This window comes from Lutjanus erythropterus, chromosome 22, assembly GCF_056507025.1.
Source record: "Lutjanus erythropterus isolate fLutEry1 chromosome 22, fLutEry1.hap2, whole genome shotgun sequence".
NCBI classification, from domain to species: domain Eukaryota; kingdom Metazoa; phylum Chordata; class Actinopteri; order Lutjaniformes; family Lutjanidae; genus Lutjanus; species Lutjanus erythropterus.
In genome coordinates this window covers 5,717,819-5,732,441 of record NC_139338.1, presented here as the reverse complement: position 1 = coordinate 5,732,441, position 14,623 = coordinate 5,717,819, and the positions used below count along the sequence as shown (strand labels likewise).

At 41.2% G+C, this 14,623-nt stretch overlaps 1 protein-coding gene across 3 annotated transcripts in view; it reads right to left on the bottom strand.

Moving 5' to 3' along the window:
- Positions 1-10,427: 10,427 nt before the first annotated feature.
- The window catches only part of net1 (neuroepithelial cell transforming 1), a 43,967-nt gene continuing 39,771 nt past the window's right edge, over positions 10,428-14,623 (bottom strand). For all 3 annotated transcript variants that reach the window (XM_084710805.1, XM_084710807.1, XM_084710808.1), the window contains 7 exons: positions 14,459-14,623; positions 13,888-13,950; positions 13,486-13,659; positions 13,120-13,377; positions 12,856-13,026; positions 12,506-12,692; positions 10,428-12,255 (listed from right to left, as the gene is read on the bottom strand). In XM_084710805.1, the coding sequence (XP_084566931.1) occupies positions 11,801-12,255; positions 12,506-12,692; positions 12,856-13,026; positions 13,120-13,377; positions 13,486-13,659; positions 13,888-13,950; positions 14,459-14,623 (1,473 nt within the window). In that variant the 3' untranslated portion in view covers positions 10,428-11,800. The remainder of the gene's footprint in view (positions 12,256-12,505; positions 12,693-12,855; positions 13,027-13,119; positions 13,378-13,485; positions 13,660-13,887; positions 13,951-14,458) is intronic.

Genomic DNA, 14,623 nt, shown 5'->3' with positions numbered 1-14,623 from the left:
TTAGCAAAGCTAAACTAAAATATGCTCACAAGTATTTGCCAACTCATAACATTATGTGCATGGTTACACAAGGTCTTTTGTTTTGCCTGTGGACCCTTGCCAGGTTCAATAATCCATGTAAGGACATGCTTTCCTTTATTCAGGTCCTTTTCCAAAAAGATAATAATGCTCCACCACTGCAGACTGGGAGCAATTGCAGAACCTAATGCACTACTAATAGTTGCCCTAAGCTATCATATATGAGTTTCATAACCATTACCTGGGAATGTTGCTGCTTTAATTCCCACTGGAGCCATCAAAGAATATTTATGGAAATCATACTGTACCAGGTCCCGAGCCAGGAAGTTGCCGGAGCGTCTCACATGGAAAATAAACTGTGGCTCCTGATGCAGATGTGGAAAATTGCAGGACCATTTAAGGGTTGTGGTGCAGTGAGAACGGGACAACAGAGTGGCGAGCTCTCGCTACAATCAGAGATAATCTGAGATTCTCGGGTTTCCTCAGGACCTCTTTTTGAACATTTGGAGGCTTGGACAGGCGACTAGAACAGTAAACAATCTGGTGACAGATTTTAAAACAAAGCGTTCACCCCACGAGCATTCATACCTGACAGGGTGAGTCAGTCTGGTGAGGCAAGCAGGGAGGTTACTGCCAAGTGGCTATTTTCAACTTTGCCTAATCTGTCAGTGAATGCACGCTCTAGAGATAAAGGCACTAACTAGAACCATAATTGGTTCTTCGGCTTGTCCCCATAGGAGAACCCATTTGGTTTCTGGTATAACCTTTTATAAAGCTTCCATGTGAAACCTTTTCAAAGAGTTGTACTTAGAACCCAACATAATGGGTTATATTTTGAACATCTGTGACAGGGTCCACCCAGAACCCTTTATGAAAGGTTCTAAAGGAGAACCCTTTTGTGGTGCAATGAATTCTACTCAGAGCTCTTCCTGGGGGTTCTGTAGCAAACCTTTTTATATTCCAATGGTTTTATCTAGAACATACCTTGGGGGTTCTGCCCAAAACCCTTTTATATTCCAAAGGTTTTATTTAGAACCCACCTTGGGGGTTGTGATGAAAACCCTTTTGTATTTCAAGGGTTTTATGTAGAACCCACCCAAGAAGTTCTACAGGAAACAGAGTTTTATCTTGAACCTAGCCAGGAGTTTCTGCTGAGAACCTTTTTATATTGCAAGGGTTTCACTGAAAGCACACACAGGAGGTTCTGCCAAGAACCCCTTTACATTCAGAGGGTTTTATCTAGGAAAAAGACATGAACTATTTTACATCCAAAGAAAGCTTGATAAACCCTTTCTTCAAAAAAGGGTTCTTTAGAAGCAAATGGTTGCCTGTAGAACATCAGCCTTTAAGGAAGAAGTGTGTAAGTGTGTGATATGTGGAGCAGATTCCTGTTTGATAGCTCTCGTGACTACGGGAACAGCTAAATCAAAGCAGAGGCATTCCTCCCAAATATAACCTGCATGTGCTCCCACTCAAAGTAATGTGGAAAAATGTATCTCGAGGTGTTTGATAACCATCTTGTTTGTAAGTTATTATACCACTCCTGGCAGGTCATGTGCCCTCAAAGCACTTTTGCTGTCCGCTGCACTTTACCTCAATGTCAGCATGTATGGAGGGATTACTCACCCCCACACACTCACGACATGAAACACACGGGGAAAGTCTGGCATTACAGACATCCAAGCAAAACTCCGGTCAGCTCAGAGTGAGCGGTCACTGAAAGCCCTGGGCCTCTGCAAGAGGAAATGAAAGAGAGCCTGAATCTCCCTCAAACACAGAAAGCAATATCTGGGAGCAACACATGAATATCACACACACACACACACACACACACACACACACACACACACACACACACACACACACACACACACTTGTGCACATTTGTTTCACATTTTCTTCTGACTGGCTCATTCTGCTGAGCACAAAGGCTAGCTTGTTAGCTTTAAGCCTCAAGGCTGGGTTAGCTGAGTTAGTTTGATTTGGTCTGCTGTAAACCTGTTTCTGTTTACTGGTCTAAGGAGAATATTTAAACATCACCTGAAACATAGGCAGTTGCATAACTGACCCAAATTTGATCCAAAAGTGAATTAAAACTGCAACATCGCAACATTAAAATGTCTAATAACGCTGCATACATGTTATATATTTTGTTGAGTTGTTTTCAGCGTAATAGTGTGTTTCCTGCTAGCCATTGCAAACTAGTTGCTAATTGCTATAACTTCTGGGAAAACGCAGGATACATCGGATATGTACAAGAGTTAGGAAAGAAATGTGAAGCAGCAGAATTGACATATTGTGTGTTTAATTCGAGTTACATTTCCAGAGTAATGTAACGCTGAAGATGCAAAAATATTGGTTACACAGCAATAGCTATAAAGTTGCTAACATTAGCCACAATAAGCTTATGGTTATAGTAGACCAGCTAAAAATGTGTATTGACTTAAAGGTCTAGGGCTGCTGTATGTAACATTACTGTATTAAAATGTCTAAAACTTTTTGTTGAGTTGTGTGCTTAACATCACCCCAAATATTTACAACAACGTTCAAACGCATTGTTCATGTGTGATCTGTGTTTCCAGCTAGCAATGTGCTAGTGCTGTGTTGCTAGTTGCTATAACCTATCCCGAAGAGCACAGGATACATCAGATGCGTCAGAGTCTCAAAAATAACTAAGAGAGTTTCATGCCCATCCAAATGCAGCCAGTGACAATTGTCTATGGGGAAAAAAAGATTTAAAGTTTGACCTGTAGGAGCCAGCAGTTGTGGCCTGATAGCATAACCCTGCTAACTTTATTAGCAAACATTTTATTGCACACCATACGACTGCTGTTTATATGAGATAAAGTTTACAACAAGCTCTTGTTGTAACAGACAGAACTTGGTCACAATTAAGGGCCCTACTTCAGCCCTGCCTTTGTTTAGTGTAAAACATCCCTGAGGGGAAACACTTCCATCATCCTTTTAAAATATATGAATGTCTTAGTGAGCCATTATAATTGTTGTTCAAGCTTCAAGCTTTTTTCTTTCCCACCCTCACATATCATCTCCTAAGGCGAAAGGAAATCCATGAGACAAGGTGATATTTGTCTGAGAGAGGAGCACATTGAGCTGACAGCTCCTTTCGGCAGCATGTGAGTGATGACTGAACAAGTTCCTAGTCTGTCAGGACGAGCAGAATAGAGTGTATTTTGACATAAACATGGAGTTCAGCTTTTTGATGGAGGGGTGCTGTGAACCTGTTTGACCTCCAGTTTTCTGAGGTTGCCCCCAGGCGCTACTTTGCTGGTCAGATTCTGTCTTGAGCTCGGTGTGTTATTGGCTGTGGGTGTGGATTTGGCAAACTGATCTTAAAGTTTCATATCCAGGGAGTTTCCAGCGGCCCCTAGCACCTAACCCACCAGTGATAAAAGAGATGTTGTTGCTAGAGACAAGTAGTAACAAAGTACAAATGCTTTGTTACTGTGCTTAAGTAGAGTTTTCAATACAAATATCTACAATTTGTACATGTTACATTTTCAAAACAGGCTCATTATTTTGTTTTGTTTTTTTTAATTGAGTGTAACGTAAAGAACATAACAAGACACAAAAGATGTAAAGTGACAAAAAAAAACAACATAAAGACTTAAAAGACCTAACAAGATGTATAAAATGTAACATGTAACGTAACGCAACATAAGAAAAAAAGATGTAAAATATGTCACAAGACCTAAAATACCTAACAAGCCTCAAAATACGTAACAAGACAAAAAGATGTAAAAAGTGGTAAAAGATGTTACTAGACTTAAAAGACCTAAAAACTTCCATAAAACATGACAAGATAAAAAATATGTTAAAGATGTAACAAGTAATAAAAAACCTAACAAGACAAAAAAAGACATAAGCAGATGTAACAAGATGTAAAAGACCTAATACAATGCAAAAGACATTAGAGGACATAACAACACAAAAAGGATGCAAATGACGTAACAACATGTAAAAGACATAATAAGACACAAAAGACGTTACAAGACAAAAAAGACATAAAAGCCCTAACAAGATGCAAAAGATGTAACAAGACATAAAAGATGTTACAAGAGATAACATGATGCAAAAGACAAAAAAGTTGTAACTAACAAAAACGATGTAACAACACAGGAACTGTAAAAGATGCAACAAACAATGATGAAAACAATGTTAAAGACTAAAAAGTTGGAACAAGATGGAAAAGATGTAACAACACAAACAAAAAAGTAAAAAGTAAAAGTAAGACACAACAAAGACGACAACTTTTTACTGTTAAGTACTTTTCAAAGCCTGCACATTTTCACGTTCGCTTGAGTAAAGAAGTTGAATCAGTACGACTTTTTTTTAACACAAGTATCTGAACTTCTACTTGAGTACAGAATATGTGTACTTTTGCCAAGTCAGGTTGTTGCATTGAAGTGATACAGAAGCATTAGAAGACACAAAGAAGCCTGCAAGCCTTCACGTGTCTGCATGTTAATCTCGCTGACAATCCCTCTGTTATATTATCTCTGCTCTGTGTGGGGCTGTGTGGCCTTTTTACCATGCATGAGCCATGAGTGCATGTATTCATCGCCCACGTGGCACTGACAGAGGGCCAACAAGCTGCAGTGTCCTGTTGTGCTGCATGAAATATGCTGCGGCGGGTTTTTTTTCTGCGGCTCTTTTACCGGACCATTTTTGTCAAAGCAGTCACTGCATGTCGACCTTTTTATCAACAATTTCCTTCACTGGGAAGGCCAGTAATTTTCTGGAAGTTTAGACTGGCCTTGTTCCCAGCTAAATTAGCTCCTAATAACTCTCCAAAAAGCAAGATTTACATGACAAGGCAGCAATACTCAAGTTCCTTTCTGATCCTCAGTGCACAATCAAGCCACTTAAGTATTTCATTTTAGATAAGTAGTTTTGGGAAGAATGCATGCTTTCTTGCTGTGTGTAGCCAGCAGCAAATTAGCTTAGCTTAGCATGAAGCCTGAATCAGCTAGTCTAGCTCTGTCCAAAGGTAACCTAAAACATCTGCCTACCAACATCTCTGAAGCTCAGTAATTAACGTATAATCTTGTTTGCTGAATCTGTGGTATTGATTATTTTGTCATTTAATTTTCAGCAAGAAAGCAAGTGTATTTCCCAAAATGCTTAGCACACTGGCTATTTTTTTTCCCCCATAGTTGAAACAACTTGATACAGATAAAACACTGTTGCTTACCATAAGTATAAACTTACTGTAACTAAATATGATCTATAAAATAGTAGTTTAGGAAAGATAATAAAATTAAAGCTGCAGTATATTTTAGGTCAACTGGGGGCAACAAAACAAGCTTGATTAATGTCAAGTGTTGATATAGCTAATATGCTAGCCAATAGTTGCCCGTTTACACATCCAGCAGAGAACATCTGGCTTTTTATCTGCTGAACTCATGTCAGTAAATTAAATATGACGCTGGCCAGCAACCAGTTAGCTTAGCTTAGCAATGAAGGCTGAAAACGGGGTGTAACAGCTAGCCTGGCTCTGTCTAAAGATTGAATAATATTGCTTACCATCAGTATAAATTTAATTTTAATGGCTTCATTGTGTCTTACACTTTATGAGTATTTACGGTAGTGTTATAAACTTAAAGCAGACTGGGAGCATTTTAACAAGTTCAACATAAAGTTGATATGGCTGATGTGCTAACTAGCAGTTGCTTATTTACATACACAAAATATCTGGCAGGGTGTAACAGCTAGCCTGGCTCTGTCCAAAAGTAAAAAACAAACACAAACAAACAAACAAAAAAACATCTGCCAATCAATCAACAATTTATGTTTTTGTAATCTGTGCTATTTTTTTTTTCATCTAATTTTTGCAAATAATGTGTACATCCCAAAATGTCAAATTATTGCATTAACCAACATACGTTATCTTGAAAGCGTTAGCATGACAGCTAGCCATTAAGCTAGACATAAAGTAGGTATGGCAAACATGCTAGGAAAAAGTTGCTTTTTTACACATTCATTCATGTTACCATGCAGCTCAGAAATGGAGAATAACTGTAAACTGTTTGAGTAAAGCCTCATCTGACAGTGACTTACAACCATTAAAGGATTCATGTTGGCCCCAATTTAGGGTGAGTCATACAATTCCTCACGTTTGAAATGATGAACTGAAATAATGACTTCATCTTGGTGTCTACGTGTCATTTGGACCATTAAAACAAAAGAATACACTTCCAGTTTTTCTGAATCCCAAACACAAAGTCCAAAACTAATATGGATGTAGATTTTCTTCCTCAAAATGAAGCTCCTTAACACCCTTGAAATTCTGCCACCTCAGCTCATTGTCACATTACCTCACCCAGAATGAGGTGTCACTTCCACATTGTAGTTACGGTAAAGGAGAAGTTTGACTCAGAGCAGTTGAGGAAGTTTCTGCTTCCTCCACTTTATCTGATCCTTGGTGGTGAGGCTCTTCCGCTGGAGCAGCTCAGATACTGAACCTGAGGGCGGTTTGTAGCTGTCAGGGTGTGTTTGTGTGAGTTTTGCGGGGCGTCAAAGGATGTGGTGGTGATGGATCACTGACAGGAGGCTCAGCTGTCCATGTCCGTCAATAGCTCGGCCCACAGACGAACTGCTGAGACAGAATCCTCTTAGTCCTGATGTGTTTGTGTCTGGACCGGCCCTCAGCTGCTTTATTCTGCTGTTCAAGCTTAACGAGAAGGTTATGGCGCTGGATAAAAGCTGCATGTGTTTGTTACATAAAGTGCAAGATCTGCAAAAGAGCCACTTTGTTATGTAAGAGCAGCTGGTGAAATTAATGGGGTGTGTGGCATCTTAACATCAACCTCAGCCACTTCATTCGCCTTCTCATCAACGCCTCCAGCGCTCAAATAAACAACCACTTTCTTTATTTGCACAGATGAAAGGCAAACAATAATAAAGCTAGCTTTAATTAGCAGGGTGATCTTTAGCATGTTCCCAACAGTTGAAGTTTTTAGTGCTCTCAGCAACAATGTTTGTCTTTTAACTTTAAACCACAATCACATGAACAAACTCTTTTAGTTGAATTTTTGAGGCAGTAGTCCTGAAGTTTCAACACATCTGAAAACAGAGGATCCTCCATATAATGTTTTCACAGTAATACATGAACAAGTAGGTACGATGTCAAAGGTCATGGCTATGGTAAGATTTGCCATTAAGTGTATATTTGGCAGCATGTTTCTTTCTTGCTTTTTCTTGCAGGCTTCAATTGATGTTTTTCCATCATTGCCACGTTGCTTTTACATAATCAAAGTAACCAAATCAAAGCAAAGCCACCAGCATCAGGTGATGTAGTATGAAGAGTGAGATGGTCTGTGTATGGAGGAGGTGGGGTGGATGACGGGTCAAACCAACAGGACAGTCACCCTGGAGACCGGGGTTTGTGTCCCATGTGGAACGTAAACGTTATTAAAGGTACATAATGTTACATGAGTCATGTGATTTCATTATGTCATGTGACTTCCGTAACATACTTAATTTGACCCCAAACACTGTCTTTACCTAAAATTAACCAAGATGGTTGTGTGGTTCCTACAAACATCTTACATTATCAGATGTGGCCAATCATCTTTCGGCATGCATTCCTTAAACTGTTCGATCGTTGCATGCTGCTTTTTAAATTCTGCTTTTTCAAATGGCAAATGCCTGCCAACCAAGAGCCTCGTTCTGGTCAAGGTTAGCATAAAAACTGGCAGCTGATTAGTTTAGTTTAGCATTAAAAGCTGCAGCTCGTTAGCTTAGTTTAGAAGGACAACCAGCAGCTAGTTAAATGTAAAAAAGTTTTGGTGTCTAAATCTGACCAAACTGTGACCATTTCACAGTCTTTACCATGTATTTAAAAGACTTCGAACCAAGGATGTTTATTGCCAGACAAGAACCTAAAAAAGACCTAAAATCTGCTCTGGTATGGTCAGGGGTCATGACAAGGATATGGCTTTAAAATTCGCAAAAGAAAAAAAAAAAAAAAAGCCCATTAAAAACCATTAAATGTCAGACAGTAAGGTGATGGTTTTATTTCCTCGGCTTTTCTGTTCAGTCGCTGTTGTTTGACTCTCAAGCTTCTTTGCTGCCCGAGAACTTAACAGCACCCATTTCACTAACTATAATGCTGGTACATGTTCAACTTCCATTAAAGTAAATAGGAGACTGTGTGGAGAGCATGAGCGAATGTTTGGAGAATGCTCTCAGTTTCTGAGAGGCAGACATGAGGCCATTACTGGATTCTGCCAAGCAGACAAATTAAAGAGGAAGAAAATCTGTTTCTCTCCAACAAAGACTTACAGTTTCACAGTTACAGAGCTCACAATGATGGCTGGAATTAAACCTTCTCTTTTTGTTTCTTTTTAGTGATCACTTCACTTTCCTTGCATCATCGCCCGAATACACAGCAGAGCAGCTCTTCCAGTCTTGAATCCTTTAAACCCAGAGTGTTTATTAAAACATTTGAGAGGCTCTTGTGGACCATTTGTCAAGTCTTTCAAATGGAAATCACAGACCTGACAAACTGAGGTGTTTCCATCGGTAAAGACTCTCTGACAACAAATAAGATCGTTCAAACTGGGACCAGGCAGAGATGTCGCAGTTTGAAAAAGCAAATCCTGACTGATCTCTTCACTGGAAATGTTTCCCTTGGCACCTACAAGGAACTGAGTGTTTAGATAAGAGTTAAGCAGGGTCGTAAATCAATGAGTATCTCCTTCTTCTGCCTTCATTTGGGGCACTCCTCTATTCAGTGTTATGTGAGTCATGCGACCTTTCCCAATGAATATGTGCAAGCTTGTGTCTATTAAAAGAATAGTCTGACATCTTGGGAAACACGCTTATTTACATTCTGACTGAGAGATGAATAGGAAGATACTCAAACCCACCCAACTCTGCATGTACCACTCTCATATCTGCCCCTTCTCTACAAAGCTACAGCTAACAACTTATTGGTATAGTTTAGCATTAAACTAACAGCAGCAGGTCAGTTTAGTTTAGCATAAAAGGTGGTTTGGCGTGAAAAATTGACAGCTGGTTTGCTTAGTTTAGCATGAAAACTAGCAACCGGTTAACTTAGTTTAACATGACAACTGACAGCTGGTTTAACATGAAAATTGACAGTTGGTTAGCATAGCTTAGCATGAAACCTACCAGCAAGTTTGTCTAATTTAGCATGAAAACTGGCAGCTGTTTAGCTTAGTTTAGCATGAAAACTAGCAACCCGTTAGCTTAGTTTAGCATGAAAGCTGGCAGCTGGTCTATCATGAAAATTGGCAGTTGGTAAGCGTAGCTTAGCATGAAAGCTACCAGAAAAATTGTTTAATTTAGCATGACAACTAGCAGCTGGTTTAGCATGAAAACTGGCAACCAGCTAGTTTAGTGTAGTATGAAAGCTGGCAGCTGATTTGCATAGTTTAGCATGACAACTGGCAGCTGGTTTAGCATGAAAATTGGTAGTTGGCTGGCATAGCTTAGCATGAAAACTACCAGCAAGATTGTTTAATTTAGCATGAAAACCAGCAGCTATTTAGCTTAGTTTAGCATGAAAACTGACCACTGGTTTAGCAAGAAAACTGGCAGCTGGTTAGCTTAGTTTAGCATAAGCCAAGCACCTGGTTAGCTTAGTTTAGCATAAAGACAGTAAACAGAGGAAACAACTAACCTGGTCTGTCCAAAGGTGTCCAAAATTAACACATAATGCCTTGTTGGATTAATCTTGATTAATTAAAAACTTCTTATATGCCACTGTGTGTTCTGATTTTTGTGCTCTCCTGTGCCCAGGTACTGCACCTCCCCCTCTTTGCAGCTGCAGTGATTAGCAGCAGCAGCAGCAGCCAATTAGTATTCAGGGCCTGGTGTCGAAAACCTGGTGTCTTGTTGCTGTTTGCTTTACTTAATTTAAACTTGATTTATTAATTAAAAAGAACCTTTGTCTGTACACTTTATCTCAGTTGTCACTTCTCCCTTTTCCCCGGTTACTTTTAACTGTTGTTAATCTCTCAACGGCCAACCCAAACTTTGGGGTCGTAACAAACAAAGTGCAAAAAGGACAATTTGTGTTTTTACCACAAGCCAGTGGAAGAAGTCCAGCTGCTGTTTGCCAAGAATTAGTCCAGCACATAACCTCATGTTCAACCACAGCTTGGATTACTTCTGTTTTTGAACGGATTAAACAAACAAGATGTAATGTGTAAAACTGTGAAGTAGTTAGTTAATAGTTTAGAGGTGCTGGTACACAGATTCTGTCATTTCTCTATACCTCCAGTGTTTATGCTAAGCTAAATGAATCCTTCCTCTAGCTTCACATTAAGCGAACAGTCGTGAGACTAGTATCCATTCACTTATAAAAGTTGGCAAAATGTTTTTTAAGTCAGTGAAGAAGAATAAACACATGAAACAAGAAGTTCAGTTGCAAATCTTACACAGATCTTTATTGTTCTTTTAATTACATATATTTCATGGCAAACAAGTTGCCCCTTTTCTCTTTTCTTTTTTCCATCTTATCAACAAAAGCATCTTCTGCACACTTACAAAAACCTTCTTTTTTGTCTCCCTTGACACACATACTTTTTTCCATTGAGTACATTCACTTGATGTTTTACCATCAACCATCAGTCTATGGGCAAGATATCACATCAACTTATACACAAAGTTGATGGAGTTCATCATCTTGCATTTACAATCTAATTCAGTTCCAAGACACAACTTTATCCATCTTTTACTCTTTTCTCTTCATCCTTCAACGACATTCTCTTATTTTCTTCAGCCAGTCTTTTACACGTGTTACTGTCCTTCACCTCTGGACAGGCAAAATACATCCTGCTGCCTCTACTGGTGCGAGCAGTGTCCACAACTAAAGCTCCATGCAAGATGCTACACTGAAAAGTGATGTTTCATTCCGAAAAGTCAGCTTTTTTTAAAAAACCAACATGGCTCAGTTCAAAAATTTTGTTGCAAAACAAAACTCCTCATCTCTTCTCTGACATGATTTTGACACCGGATGATGTCTTTGTTCTGTAACAGCGAGAAACTGAAATCTCATCTGTTACTGGGTTTAAATTAATGCCACTGACTGCAGTAAATGCATAAAAAAAAAAAAAAAAAAAAAAAAAAGTGTTCCGATCCTGTCATTAACATCTGTCATTAAAGGAATGTATAAAAATAAGACGTCTTCTGATTGATCTAAAAATCAGACTTTTACAGAGAAATTTGTAGCTTTGTGTAGTTCATCTTGTTTTTTGATGATTCTCTTCCTTTTTTGTCGCTAAACATGCTCAATTTTTCAAATAACTTCACCTAAAAGCTAAAACAGTGCTGCTTTATGATACCTAAAAAAATACTACAATAAATTTTTGAATATAAAAATGTAAATCTTTCATTAGCCCCCAAAAAAAGGTCTAAAATAATGCTTAAATATCAAATTAATAGTAAACAGGATTGAATGCACCACCTCTATCTTCAAGAAATCAACTACCTCATGACACACACAGATTTGTGTGTGACGTGGGTTTGCCTCTCATTCTGCTTCCCTTTTTAGAGCTGGTGGAAGCTGTGCACTTCACTCCAGAATACTGTGTCTCTGTGGGGATGCACTTGGATGGAGGGGTAAGGTAGATAGCTGCCGAAGAGGACAGTAACACAGAACACTGTTGTAATAATACGCACGCACGCAGACACACATAAATACAAGTCCCACGCTTCTCCACGTTATTTTTTCAACAGTTCTGTACAAAAGAAAAAGTCCAAACAGGAGTCCATTTTCTCCTTCCACCTCCGTTCACACCATCGTCTCTTTTCTCTTCCCTAAAGAACACAGAGACTTCTTGTCCTTTTTGGTTTTGTGCGTGGACGAGGTGAGCGGCGACGGCGACGAAGAGGATGACGTCGTCGACAAAGATGACGTGGAGGAGCGGGATGAAGGGGACGTCGTGGTGGGGCTGGGCGTCGTGCTGCTGCACGGCGACGTGGGGGCGGACTGCGAGGTCGGCTGCGGGCAGTTCTCGTCCGCTTCCTCCATGTGGACAATGGCGGAGACGGAGGAGGGGCGGCGCTTGGAGCGTGCGTCGCTCGCGGGCGGGGAGGGTGTGGAGGGCTCGCTGAGGGGCCGGTGGACGGAGATGGCGCTGCGCAGGCAGTTGAGCCACTGCTGCTTGTGGAAAACGTCGTTAACCTGCAGCGTGTGGGACTGCGCCTGGCTTGGATCTTGGGAGCGCACACGGAAAATGTTCTTAGCTGCAGAGAAAGTGGAAAAAAGTAGAATTAGCAAATGAATCAAGAGAAGAAGACAGAATAAAAAGAAGAGGATCTATACTCTGACTAGGGATGCAACAATATATCAAAGATTTTAGCCAGGCTAGACATTTTTTTCAATGGAATTTCATACCATGTGCTTTTTAATTATGACCTTGAATTTTAGATAATGTTACATCCCTGATTCCTACATTAACTGCTAGAAACTTTCTGGTTTTGACATGAGCCTCACCTTTGTCTGCGTTGCTGAAAGCGCCTCTGAAGGAACCGCCCATTCTGACGTCTCCATCCTGCAGGTCCTCCAACACCAGATCCTGCACTGGGATTGGCTGCCGGTAAACCTGGAAACAGTGGCGCTCGTTCCTGGTGACAGGGCGGGTCAGAACCAGCAGCTCGGTGAACAGGAACACGTGCAGCTTCTGAAAGGAAACAAAACAAAAATATTAAAACCTGAGCACTGATGCTTTACATAACCATCAACGTTTTCAGGAGGATGTTTACTGTCATCAGAGCTACTTGTATGGTTATAGTTGGAGCCTGATTGCCATATATGGGAGGAGAGTGTGTGTTTGTTTTGCTCACCGTGCCGCTCTTGTTCCGCAGCTCCCCGTGACACAGCAGGCTTTTGCACTGCTCGATGCGAGGGTCCTTCTGCCTGTCGTCCAGATACTCCAACTTGTCGATGTAGTACTGGCACTCGGACTCTCCCTTCTTCATGTTGATGTCGGACAGCACGCCCTGGATGACTGTGATCTGAACACATGAGGAATCGAAACATTAACTTCGGCTGTGTTTTAAGATAAACAAAGGATAAAGATAATACTGCATACTGTGTCCTGGACTTACCGCTTTCTCCAGGCTGGCAGCGTCTGGGTGCTCTGCCGGAGTGTGTTTCAGGATCTCCTTGAGCAGCAGCGGGTACTTGACCAGGCGAGAGCGCGGGATGTCCAGGAAGCTCCACAGGTCCAGCTTCCTGCTGAAGGGCGACTCTAGGCAGCGCTGCAGGAAGTCCTGCACCCGCCGGTCCTGCTTCTTCTGGTCCAGCAGCGCCTTGGCTGCCAGCTGGTTGCTGCAGTAGTCCTTGTAGGCGTTAAGCCGAGGCAGCTGGAGGGGAGGAGGGACACTGTTACTAACGCAGCCCTCTTCACTGGAAACCCAGTCAAGTTCAACAGAATCAAAGAGGGTTGAGGTACTCTGTGATTTGACACTTACCCAGCTTACAACGATCTGTCCAATCTGACCCACGGTCCCATCAGGCCCCGTGGCTTTGGAGAGCTCCGCCAGGAGGTCCTCATGCAGAGGGATGTAGGCATCCAGGTTGCCGAAGATGTGAGTGAGCTCCTCCTCCGACATGATGGAGAGTTTCAGCATTGGGTCGTGGTACGCCTGTGTACGAGAGCAGAGCCAAAACGGTCAAATAACAACATCCCTTCAGGCCAAGTGGGGGTGGATACTAAGAATAGCTCTTGAAGGGGTACCAGAAAAAGACAAGAGGAATAATTCCTGTCTTTTTATAGTTGCTGGCTCGGCCGTGGGTAAAGCCTGCCAGAGTTTGATTTAATCTGTTTGCTTTATATGTACTCCCTCTGCCTCAGAGATTTTAAAAGTACAAACCTTGCGTGCAAGCTGGAGGTCCTCAATCAGGTCCTGCTCTCCGCGAGACAGCTCAAATATGGCCTGAGGAAAAGGAGGAGGAAGCACATAAAGATACTTTTTTAGGAAAATACATGAATCAGGATGTCATTACATTATTGCACCCAACTGCCATTAAACTAAATCTAAAAGTGTGGTGGTGCCAAATGGCTGAGGTCAACTTTGAGCTCTGTCTGGCTGCTTTCTCCTTCTTGTGTTTTCAACTGTACAAAGTTTATGGCTCCTAACAGTTGGCTAAGATGTCTGACATATGCAGGACAAGTGGGCTAGTTTGTTGGCTTGTCAGGTATATGTGAGCTCACACAGACTGGGAAATGATCCCTGAATGGCTTTTAGACTCATTTAGACTATTTGACCCAAATACTACAGGGATATGTGAAACTAGTCTAGTAGACAGGTATAATTCATCACTGTCTGGATTTCTGACGTAGCAGACTCATTACATTATTCATCATTACAGCTACACTTTGTCCCTTTGTTTTCTAACTGTGTCCTATAATTGTTATCTTCATGTCTCAGTGCTGATTCTCACCTCCTGCCGCTTGATCTCTTTGGTGGAGAAAGTTCCTTTCTGGTGGACATCTAGCATCTCCGACCACAGCATGCTGTTCCTCCTTTTAGGCGGTGTGGGGGCCGCCGCCTTGCTGCAAGGCTTCTGGGGCACGCCCGGCGACTTCCCATCGCCCCTGAAAGAGGC